This window comes from Heterocephalus glaber, unplaced genomic scaffold (assembly GCF_053883595.1).
Source record: "Heterocephalus glaber isolate CG9 unplaced genomic scaffold, H.glaber_assembly_v1.0 deba00001429, whole genome shotgun sequence".
NCBI lineage: Eukaryota > Metazoa > Chordata > Mammalia > Rodentia > Bathyergidae > Heterocephalus > Heterocephalus glaber.
In genome coordinates this window covers 3672156-3684401 of record NW_028258294.1, presented here as the reverse complement: position 1 = coordinate 3684401, position 12246 = coordinate 3672156, and the positions used below count along the sequence as shown (strand labels likewise).

General features: G+C 35.5%; 1 protein-coding gene across 1 annotated transcript in view; it reads right to left on the bottom strand.

Annotated features, from left to right (window-relative positions):
- Positions 1-2318: 2318 nt before the first annotated feature.
- Eed (embryonic ectoderm development) overlaps positions 2319-12246 on the bottom strand; it is a 32768-nt gene continuing 22840 nt past the window's right edge. The window contains exons 10-12 of the mRNA XM_004868230.4: positions 3866-4024; positions 3049-3122; positions 2319-2655 (exon numbers count right to left, since the gene is read on the bottom strand). Coding sequence (XP_004868287.1) covers positions 2529-2655; positions 3049-3122; positions 3866-4024 — 360 coding nt within the window. The 3' untranslated portion in view covers positions 2319-2528. The remainder of the gene's footprint in view (positions 2656-3048; positions 3123-3865; positions 4025-12246) is intronic.

Sequence of the window (12246 nt, the reverse complement as noted above, 5' to 3'; positions counted from 1 at the left end):
AAAGGACTACAAGTACCATAAAGCTTTGAGCTGGCTTCCGGGAAGGGGAGCTAGGAAACTTTGCGTGCTGGGATGGGTAGTCCGATCGTTCCTCTCTCTAACAACCCAGAGCCAAAATTGCCGAGTATCGCCCTCGGAGGTGACGTTTCTGTTGTCTGTGACATTTTAAAGTAACAACGCGCCTTAAAAACATCATTTCACCATGTGAGCTATTATAATGTTTTATAGGTAGAGAAATTGAAGTTCAGAGTAAAATGGCCCCAAACCTTTACACAAAATTAAATGTTGGGGCCTGAAACGAAGTCATGATCCAATTTCAAGATTCTTTCTGTTCAACATTATCTGAGAAGTCCTTTCAACAAGTTGTGCTGTTATTAACAAATTTATTGCATCTCCTTCCAACTTCATTACTTTTCCCACAGGCTTACTATACAACCGTAGTCTAGGTATGTAACTTTTTCAGTGGCCCGTATAATTATTTGTGAGGATTAAACGACTTTATACATATCACTTAGAATGGTGCATGGCCGTACTTAATTAGTAATTTGTTTCAAAATATCTGCCCGTCTCCACGTATTTCACAGGAAATGACATCAAGTACTAATTGCCAATACAGTACTCATTCTCTTTCACAGCTTTAATTCCCTTTCCTTTTAGATAAAATGGAAGGGGGTCTTTGCCTAGCTTGAAATATCTGAGTTTAGGGCACCAGCCATAAGCAGTGTGTTTTCCTGGCCCCTATTTATATACAGAGACTCAGAGTTTGAAAAAGTCCTGTGGTTCCAGGTCTGAGCCCCTATATTATTTCAAGCAGTCTTTTGAGATGGCTAAAGCAAAAACGAAGGAAAAGTTCTACCAGTGTCTTCCAACTCTGTACCTAATAAATCCCAGAACATCAGGCTAACACTCCCTTATCTCCTTTCCTCTGTCCTTAAAACTGGTCAACAGTATTTACCTCGTAAGAATGTTATGAAGGTTCTTACATTTCTCAAGTACTACAAAGTGGCCAGAATATAGCTGCATAAATAAAATAGTAGTGTTTAGCATTACTGCCTTTCCTAATTTCCCACTGCTCTATTCCCACTTTGTGCCTTATGTGTACTTGATTCTAGGAGCAATTTACACTGTACTTTTCAACCTCTATGTGTTTATGCAGCTTGTTTTATCTGTCTGTAATATCCACTTGGTAATTTCTTACATATTCCTCCACTTTTCTTCAGGAATCTTTCCATGACCCACCTGTTAAGTTATATAACTTCTCTTATACAGTGGTTTTATTTCATAGACTGAGAACTGGTTAACTTAGAAATCTGCAAATAAATTATAGTTGTTTATTAATCGTCCTAGTCTGTTATGAAGGGTTTGAGCTTTTTCTCCATTTTACTGGTAAACTGTCTCTGTGATAATAATTTTCCTGCTGGCCAAAGGTTAAAACATTATTTTCAGGAAAAAAACTCACAAAAAAAAAAAATATTATTTTCAAGGAAGCAAAACCTGCTTCAGAAACAGTTCAAAAGGGAATAGTATCAAATACTGTACATGTATACAATATCAAAACTAAATTTTATAAATACATGACTTACAGAAATATGTTAACCTTTTTAAAACTTCAAAAAAACTCAGTCGTTTGTTTTCCGTCTTGCTTCATTTTACTTTAACTTGTAACTTTAGCTTTATAACAACAGTACTTTGCTTTATAACTACTCAGCTTTGTAGTTATTCACTTTCTTCATTCCCTCTGCTTCAGATTAACCCTTCTACATGTGATCTTGGTCTTAATTCTTCGGGTTTTTTTTCAAATCCATAAGCAAATGCAATGCACTCTATGTATGAGAAAAACAACAAAAACACCTCAACTCTCTCAACCCTATGAGAGCTACTTACCTCTCTTACTCTTACCCGGTTATATCCCTTTCAAAAAAGGACGCAGCTACTCATTACATGGGCAAACTCTCTACTTCCTTCATTACCTGATCTACTGCATTTAAGCTTCTATGTCCTCTCATCTTTTATTCTAATAATAACACTTCCACTAAAATTACTAATGGCCTGGTTACAAATCTAATGGCAAGAAAACATTACTATATATTCTAACTAACAAATTTCAAACATATTTATGAAATTATCATAGAAGGAATTATCAAAAATATGAAACATTGAAATCTCTAATAATTAAAAATTCAATTTAGTTGTAGAGGCTATAATCTGTAATTAAAAGGCTTTCTCCACTTAAAAAAAAACAATCATTACAAAAAAGATAAGGCATAATTTTATTACTTTCAACTTGTTTTTCATTACAATAATAACTAATACACAGCTTTACAAAAATAAACTTTTATTGAAAGCAGTAGAGTCTGAGCAGGAAGACAATACAAAGAATGTAAACAATGTAAACATCACTACATTCAGCTCAGCCTGATTGAACGCTGAAAAACAAGTCTAAATGCTCTACGTGCCCTTACTAGTAAGATACATTAATTCTATTTTACACAGACAACACACTCTAATTTTGGTTAAGAAAAAATATTTTATCGAAGTCGATCCCAACGCCAAATACTGGCATCATCACAAACAGCTATAAGAATGCTGCTATCCCTGCTAAAACTGGTTTGTCGAATAGCAGCACCACATTTATGATGAGTCAGTGTTGTACATCTAGGGAAAAAACATGACAAGAAGTTAAATGTCATACATAATATTTTATCTACTTAAAAGAGTAAATAAGAAAATGAACAGATGTTCCAAATTTCATAAGCATTTACAACCAAAAATCTTCACTGAGTTCTCCCTCAAATTTCATAAAATTTGGGTGTATTTTAAACTCAAGAGTTACCATATCATTTACGTAAGAGAAATACCTTGTCACCATTGTACTCATGAAATATAAATCAGTACTGAACTAAAAAGAAATACTTTAGCTCTGAAACTTGTAAATGTTAAAATGATTTAAAGATAACACTGCAAGTAACAAAATTTCCTCTATAATGGCGTAAAAGTTTGGGGAAAATGGTAAAATTCTGAGCATTTTAAAAATTTCTAAATACTTACTTGGCTTTATGAGGATCTTCTACTTCTAAATCCCAAACATAAAGTTTGCCAACTTGATTGCCCAATGCAAGCATCTGTGCAAACATATTTTTTAAAACATCAAATTAATAAAAATCACCACACTCAAAGGCATTCTATCAATCCTAAGACATCTTTCTTTCTGAAGAAAAACCTTGGCTCCAGCCTTTGACTGTGCTCTTGACTATTTATTTGAATCTTATGTTCCTGATTTGTAAATAGGAAGAGCAAAAATTATTTCATAGATGCCCTGAGTAAACAAGGCATTCTGCAATTTTACGAGGGGTTTTACAGTTTATACTGCTAGTCTGAAACACTGTTATACTTGTAGTCTTTTATTCTGGCTTAAAGAATTATGGCAAAAGCTGTGGAAAGCTCTTCCAAAATTTTCTTACAGATATAAATAATTTATTACCAAAAATTCTTAAAACACATTTCTTAAAAAAAAAAAAACACATTTCTGTTACTTTGGGTAATGAGTATTTTGTCTCTGATTTCCATTCTAATTTTGCTAAATTTTCTCTACGAAAAAAGCTATATAAGAAATTAACATTCCATTCACTAAAATATTAAATTGAAAGTAACATCTACCTTCCACCATTGATATATAACTGCCAGTTTCACTTAACATAGGCACTGCAGATGGTGTACAGAATCCATAAAGGTAGAATATATACATTAAAGGGCAAAGTAATCAAAACAAAATATCAAGACAAATTTTTAGAAGAAAAAGAATAGAAAAAGCTAGAATCACAATGGTCTTTAAGTAAAATAATTTCAAAACGTAAAAATATGCTACCTTTTGCCAGAAATCCATAGAAAATCTCATGTACCAAATGTCACATTGGCTGTAATCAAATCGCCCAAGAATAGTCACATTAGACTCACTAGGTTTAATTTTATCTATATCATCTTCCATTTTGCCAGGTTTCCAGCACACGATGGCATTTTCACAAGACTAAAAAAGAAAGAGAAATGAGAAAAACAAGTATTAATTGTAGAACTGAATTTAAAAAATTAAATATAAGATTCCATTATTATTTTAGAACTGAAAGCTCAAAGAAACTGTTTAATCCAGTGATATCCATTCATTTGTTTTTAGAGTCAATGTCCATATCTGAGGACAAGAAATCTGATTATCAATAGAATTAGACAATACAAAAGAAGTACGCTGTTTGGAAGAGTCATTGAAAATCATAATTTATCTTCCAAATCAAAAGTTCAGCTTTAGACACTTTGGCATACAGAGGCTTGAGTTGTTCCACAGCAAAGGTACAATTCCAAACACAGTATTAAAATTCACAGATTTTTCATAATCTGACTCCATTAGTTTCATCCTTCTCCAATTCACTTTACCTTTTAACTATTAATACTTCACCCACACATAGTTGTCTGTGCCACACAGTAGATAAATGCTCATAGGAAAGATGAACTCGCTGAAAGGGCCTTAGCAATCAGGTTATAAACAAGGCAAGAGGACACACTGAGAGCAGTGGTTTAACATGCCAACGCTGATACGGGATGGAATCATAACGGGCTGTGAAGTTATACTTTCCTATCCTATAACATTAAATTTTTGTCTACACCTTTCTATTTAAATAGTAATTAGTAAAGAATACAATGAAAAGAAAGTTCCCAAACTGTGGGCACTATTCACATTACTATCTAGGTCAGTGGTTTACCTACTAAAAGAATTTTGGCAGTATATCTGACCTCTAGTTGATAGAGGCCAGAGATACTGCTAAACATCTTACAAAGAACAGGACAGCCCCTCTGCCTCAAACTATATGGCCCAATCTCAACAGCACCAGGATTTAGAAACCCTGGTGTAGGCAAAGAGTAGCCCTACAGTTTTACAAGACAGCCTATACAGTCAAAGGTGGCAGCCCTACAGGAGTCACTGGCATTTAACCACAAGGCCACAAGAAGATTAGGATGGGGACACATTTTTTCTTCACCTTTTTCAGACTTCTGAAATTCTAGTATTATAGGTTATCTAAGTTCTTAACTGCAAAATATCTTAGACATTACCTCGTTTGATGATTCTTGACTAAGTATACCAATGGATCAATAACCTGGGAGTTTTCTCAAGACTCCTCTTAGCCCCCTACTGAATCAGAATGTCTAGACAGGCAGAAGCAGAAAAATTATCAATCAGCTCTTTAAGTACTTCTTATTAACTGAACTGGTAAAGCTTTTATGTTTGGACCAGGAGTGGGGGGTAGGATGCTAGGGACTGAACCCAAGACCTAACAAATACAATAGTCAAGCAAGCATACTACCACTGCAGTACATCTCTGGCCAAAAATTTTTACTTATTAGAGCCCTTTCACAAAAAAAAAAAGCAGCATAATGAAGTAAAAAGAATTCACCAGAGCTAATAGCTGCACTTCAAAATCACGAGAAAGCTTTCTAAATAGTCTTTTCTAAAAGGCTATGCCAGATTTAGACTCTCTGGAAGTGCGGTCTAGGAATCTGTTTTACCATTTTTTCTAGTGATTTGACAAACTCTCAGATTTGAGACCATTATTATACCTCAATCCAGCATCCCACCTAAATTCAGAAATCCTTTCTTGTACTCTGATTAAATTCTAAGAGAAGGAAATTTAAAGCTACTGCCTTTTTACAGCTGCTACCAAAACAAAGTAGATATACATTTCCCTATTCATCTCATTAAGTATAACTTAATAGTCTGAATACCACATACAAAGCAAATATATTTTTCTGAAAAGTGAAAGGCAGAGAAGTGAGGAGCCCAGGAACATGAACCAGACAGTACTGAGTTCCCCCATTTTTCTTTTCACTTCTGTATCTAAGGCTAGATGTTAAAGAAGGTAACAATTCAGAAATACTAATGAGTGAAGAAAGAAAAAGTCTCAACAAAACCCTACAATTTCTATAAGAAAGTGGTAGCCTAACAAGACAAACTTTCAGACAATGAATGCTCTGTTTCAGTCAAACACCACAGAAAAATCTGTGGGCTCCTGTCCACTTGCACTTGGAAAGGCCCAAGTGAGGAACCACACTCCTAGGTCATAACTATGCTCCCCAGGTGTTTATCTTTCATTCTCCCTACCCCCGTAGTAATAAGGTGGCCCTCTTCCTATTCTCTGGCTAAGCTAGCAACACAGATGGCCTAGTAGTCAGGACATATTCACAATCCAGTGGTAAGGCCACAACCAACTATATACAACGGCAGTGGAGACCACTAGTTAAGCAGTAATGAGACATCCTGTCCCTCCCAACCAGGTTGGTGACAGGAGAGGTGTAGTAGAAAGTATGAACTCCCATCATTCCCCTGCCTCCCCCTACAATCACAAGGCAGTGCTTCTCTTTCCCAGCTGAAAAGGTATTAGAGGAAGCCTGCCACAACAGAAGATCTAAAGAAGATGCAGTATCTCATAATACCCAAAATATTTAGATCTCAAGCAAAAAATACTCATCAGAAAAATTTCAACGTTAAAATATGGATACCAAAACTAAGATAATATATCAAAACCATCTGATAAGGATTTTTTTAAAGCAGCCATCATAAAAATGCTTCAATGAGCACAAACACACAAAAAAATCTCTAATAAAAATATAAGGAAGGCCCGAGATGTAGCTCAATGGGGCTGCGCCTGCCTGGCAAGCACAAGGTCCTGAGTTTGAACCCTGATACAAAAAAAAAAAAAATTTCAAGGAAATTTTAGAAATGAGTAAGCCTAATATAAGCAAAATTTAAAACTTTGATGGGTTTAACTAAAGAGTGAAGAATTTAAAAATCAGAAAATATAAATTACACAATCTGAACAGAAGAAAAAGTAACTTTATTTATTTGTTTATTTATGAAACAGGGTCTCATCATGTAGTTCAGGCTGACCTTGAACTCACTATGTAGCCCAGGCTGGCCTCAAACTCGAGGCAATCCTTCTGTCTCAACCTCCCAAGTGTTGGCATTACAGGCGTGCACCACCATGCCCAGCCGAAAAAGTAACTTCAAAAAAAATAAAAAGGACAAAGTCTTTGGAACCAAACAGAAAATCTAACATCTAAATGAGGGAAGAAAACAGAGCTAAAAAAAATAGCTGAATAATGGCTGAAAGTTTCTAAATTTGGGACAAAATATGTCCCCGATACATTAATGCCTAGCATAGATTCCTTAAGCAGTAAACTCTAAACAAAGAAATCCAAAGAAATCCAAGCAAAATTACTCAAACCTAAACTAAAACTGTACTTGTGTTCAATCTGAACCTAAAAAATAAAAACAAACAAACAATCCCAAATGTAGTAAGACACAAAAGCACCTTACCTAAAGAGAAAAAAACAGTTCTAATGACAAGATGAGTTCTCAGAAATTATGAAGGCCAGAGGGGAGAGAAATATTTTTCATGTCTTCAAAACAAAAACTCATAAAGCGAGAATGCTATCTTCAGTGAAAATATACTTTAAGAATGAAGAGGTAGTAAGGCCATTCTCTGAAGACAAACTGAATTTGTCAATAGCAAATGTCCCCTAAAAGAATGGCTACAGGAAGTTTCCAGAACAGAAAGGAAATGTTAAGGAGTATCCTGGAGCCAGTGTGGTAGCATAAGCCTATAATCCTAGCACTGGGGAGGCTGGGGCAGGAGGACTGCAGCAGATTTAACACCAGCTGGTAGTACATAATGAGTTCAAGGCCAGACTGAACTACACAGAGAGACCCTCCCTATTTCAAAAACAAACAAACAGGCTGCTGCTCCGCTACTATTGCTGCTGCTTTGCTACTTTGCTGTGTTGCTGCATTCTGTCTGCCATGCCATGAACTGTTTCTCCTCTTTGATGCCCCTCTGTCTGTGCCTTGGAACCAGCTGACTATGGATGGAAACTTCTACAAACTGGCAGAGGAGGTGAGCCAATCCCAGAGCCAAGGAGGAGGTTCCCCAGCCGCCATTCGACCACTCCCAGGTCAGAGGAGGTGAGCCAATCCCAGCGCCCAGGAGGAGGCTCCCCAGCTGCCACTGCATTGCTCCCAAGACAGAGCAGGTGAGCCTCGTGGGTGCCAGCAGCAGCACCCCCCACCCCCTATGGAAATGAGAAGACACGTAAACAAGCCTCAAAAACAGACTTCCAGATCACCTACAGCAACCCCAAAGGGAAATGAGATCGAATAATCTGATACTCAACCACCTGGGCTCCCTGAACTGGCAATAAAAGAGGATCTGGAAAAAATGAAATCAGAAATAATTTCTCAGATAACAACAGAGATTGTGTCCATAGCGCAAGACATGATTAATAAATCTAGAGGACACAGATAAAAAAATAGAGGAGCTGAGGAACATGATGGAATCCCAACACAGGAAACAAATGGAATCCATAAAACAGATACAAACAGATTTCCAGGAGATTAAAAACTCCATGGAAAGTCTACACAGCAGAATGATCCAATGTGAGGACAGAATTTCAGATATAGAAGATAAGATTGCAATTAGTGACCAGGAAAAGAAAAATTGCTTTAAAATTATAAGGTACCACGAGAAATCAATCCAGCAGCTGCTAGACAATGCAAAGAAGAATAACATAAGACTGACTGGAGTCAATGAAGAAACAGGAGAGCGTGCAGATGACATAAAAAAACTGTTCACAGAAGTGATGGCAGAAAACTTCCCAAGCAGGGAAAAAGAACTTGACATACAGATAAGTGAGGCATATAGGACTCCAACTAGTCTTGATAAAAAAAAAAAATCTACACATAGGCATGTAATAGGATTCCAGAAATCCAACAGAAGAACAAAAATCTATGAGCAGTGAGAGGAAAGAAACAAATCACATACAAAGGAAAGCCCATCAGAATCACAGCAGATTTCTCAATGCAAACCCTCAAGGCAAGAAGAGCTTGGAGTGACATATTTCAAGCCCTAAAGAAAAACAGCCTCCAACCCAGATTGATGTACCCTGCAAAACTATCTTTCAAAATTGATGGAGAAATAAGATACTTTCATGATAAAGAGCACCTCAGGAACTTCATGAATACCAAACCAGCACTCCAAACAATTTTAGACACTATCCTAGGAAAAGATAATGAGGATCACAAACCCCAGGAAACCCAACAGAATGAATTCATTGGGCATGACAAATTAAACAGAAAGGGGGAGAATCCAACAAAAAGAAAAAGTCATGACAAGGCTTTTAAAACTTTTAACTTCATCTCCCTAATGAGTGTATAATTCAATTTTGTTATTGTACTGATTAGCATTTTTCTGATTCTAGTGTTGCACACCTTTCCTTGTGCTGTACTGGCTATTTATCAACTTCTTGCAACTACTTTTTAATTTGGTTGTCTATTAATGAGCTGTAAGAGTTCTTTATATATTCTGTTCATAGATTATATGCGTTGTAAATGTGGTCTGTTTAAGGACCACTTTTCATTTTAACGATGTCATTTAAAGTTCTAAATATTGATGGAATCTCATTTATCAATTTTTTTCTTAAATATAAAATGTTGAATATACCAACTAAGATAGATTGGCAGAGAATATCAAGAAAAGACCTAATTACATGTCATCTACAAGAAACTTACATAAATATAACAATGTAGATAGATTTTACAAGTAAAAGGTTGGGAAAAGATTACATAATGATAAATCTTGGGTCAAGCAACCAAAACAGGCATTACTAAATATGTGTCCAACAACAGAGCTACAAAACATGTAACAGAACTGTCAGGATACAGAACAAACCACAAATACAGCTGGGCGATTTAATCATTTGTTTCTCAATAATTGACACACAGTGGACAGAAAATCAATAAAGACATATACACCATAGTATCTTTCATTTAAAGAACACTGCATTCGATATAAAAATGTATTTTTTAAGATCCCATGAAAAAATTCTCAAAAAATTTAAAAGAACAGATCTCAATAATCTAAAGCACCATTCTTAAAAGCTAAAGAGCAATAAAAATGAAAGCAAAAATCCAATAAACATCTAAAAACTGGTCCTCTAAAAGCTGGTTCTTCGAAAAGATCAATAAAACTGACAAGCCAGTAGGTAAGAATCTCAAAAAAAGAACAACTCATTTTAAGAATGAAACTGGTTATCACTATAAATCCAGCAGAAGTCCTAAGATATCAAAAGAGAACACTATAAACAACTGGGCACATGGGTTTCACCTTAATGGAATGGACTAATTCTTCAAACAGCACCAACTGCCATAATTCACCCAATATGAAGTAGTTAATTTTAAGGAACTATAAGGAAACTTAATTCATAATTCAAAATATCTCCCACAAAAATTTTGAGGCCCAGAGAATTTAACTGAAAAATTCTATCATGCATTTGAAGAATTAATACTAACTATATAATCTCTTCCAGAGAACGGGAGATAGAACACTTGTCAATTAATTTTATAAGGCCATTATTACTGATACCAAAATCAGACAAAAACAGTACCTAAAAAGAAAACTTCAGCCCAATATCATACTTCATAAACCAGCCACAAAAATACTTAACAAAGTTAGCATTATAGGATTCTACAACATATAAAAGGAACTATAGAGCATGATCAAGTAGATTTTATTCCAGGGATACAAAGCTGGATCAGTATTCAAAAACTAATCGATACAATCCACTACAGTAATACATTAAGAAGAAAAAACACATTGTTATTTTAATTGATGAAAAAAACACATCTGACAAAATACATCCATTCATGGAAAAACTCTCAAAAATTTAGGAAGGGTAGACAGTGCGCACCTTTCTCAACCTTCCAGAGAATATCTACAAATAAAAATGCAGCTAATATACCTTTTTTTGGGGGGGGGGGGTGGTACTAGGGATGGAACTCAGGACCTTGTGCTTGCAAGGCAGATGTGGAGCCACTGAGCTAAATCCCCGGCCCACTAATACACTTTTATATGTGAAAAAACTGAACAAGTCTGCTCTAAACACTGTTATTCAACGTAAGACTGACATAACACTGTTACAGTGCAATGAGGCAAGAAAAAGAATTAAAAAGCATACAGATTGAAGGACCCTAGTTAGCAAGACAGACTCCATATTGCTGCTGAACGACCCACCTGCTTGCCCTTTAGATGAACTCAAAAGGAGGAAGCTTAGAAACCTCCTCCCCTTAGAGAGTCTCTTAGAAACAACAATTAATCAACTATTGTTTTACAAATGTTCTAAGGACAGGACATTCCCCTTCTGTACCTTTTGCTTGCTTTGCTAGTTCTATCCCATAGGAGGGCCTAGAAACTGTTGGCCTCAAAGGTGTATAAAACATGTTTGTCTCCCCCCAGTTGAGGCTCGAGTCCGATGCTCGGCTCGGGTCCCAGCCGGTAATAAACTCCTGTGTGGATTTAATATCAGTCTCTGGTTGGTGCTTTCTCACTGGGTGTAACACAGATCAGAAATAAAACTGTCCTTATTACCAGATGACACAATGATCTACATAGAAAGGTATTTGAAAAAACCACTTTCTAGAATGAACACTTTATCTAGGTTGCAGAATTCAAGATCAATGTGCAAGGAATTACATTTCTATGTTCTAGGGCCTGGGATTTAGCTCAGTGGTACCATGCCTGCCTCATAAGCAAAAGGTCCTGATTTCAATCCCTGATACCAAAAAGAAAAAAACAAAACATTTCTATGTTCTAACTATGTATACGTGGAAATTAGAAAATAGAATTATATTAGCTCAAAAATACTTATGATATAAATCTAACAAAGCACAGCAGGAGTGTTATAAACTATAAAATGCTGATGATAAAAAACCAAACATCTAAATATATGGAGAGACATACCATGTTTGTGGATAAGAAAACTCAGTATAAAGATATTAATTCTCTTCTAAATTTTATATAGCTTAAACAAAATTCTAATCAAAATCTATCTTCCCTAAAAAATATCCCAGCTAGATTTTCATAAATCTATTAAGTTTTCCTAAAACTTATATGGAAAGATAAAGGAACTAAATTAGTTAAAAACAATTTTGGGAAAGAAGAATAAAGTGGGAGAAATCAATTTATCCAATTCTAAGTCTTATGGCATAGAGAAAGACATACAAATCAATGGAAAACAGAAAAACCAGAAACAGCCTCACAAAAGGATAGCCAAAGAACTTTTAACAAAGGTGCTAAAGCAATTCAGTAGAGGAAACAACTGTTCAAAATATGGTGCTGGAGAAACTAGATATATACAGGAAAAAATGAACTTCAA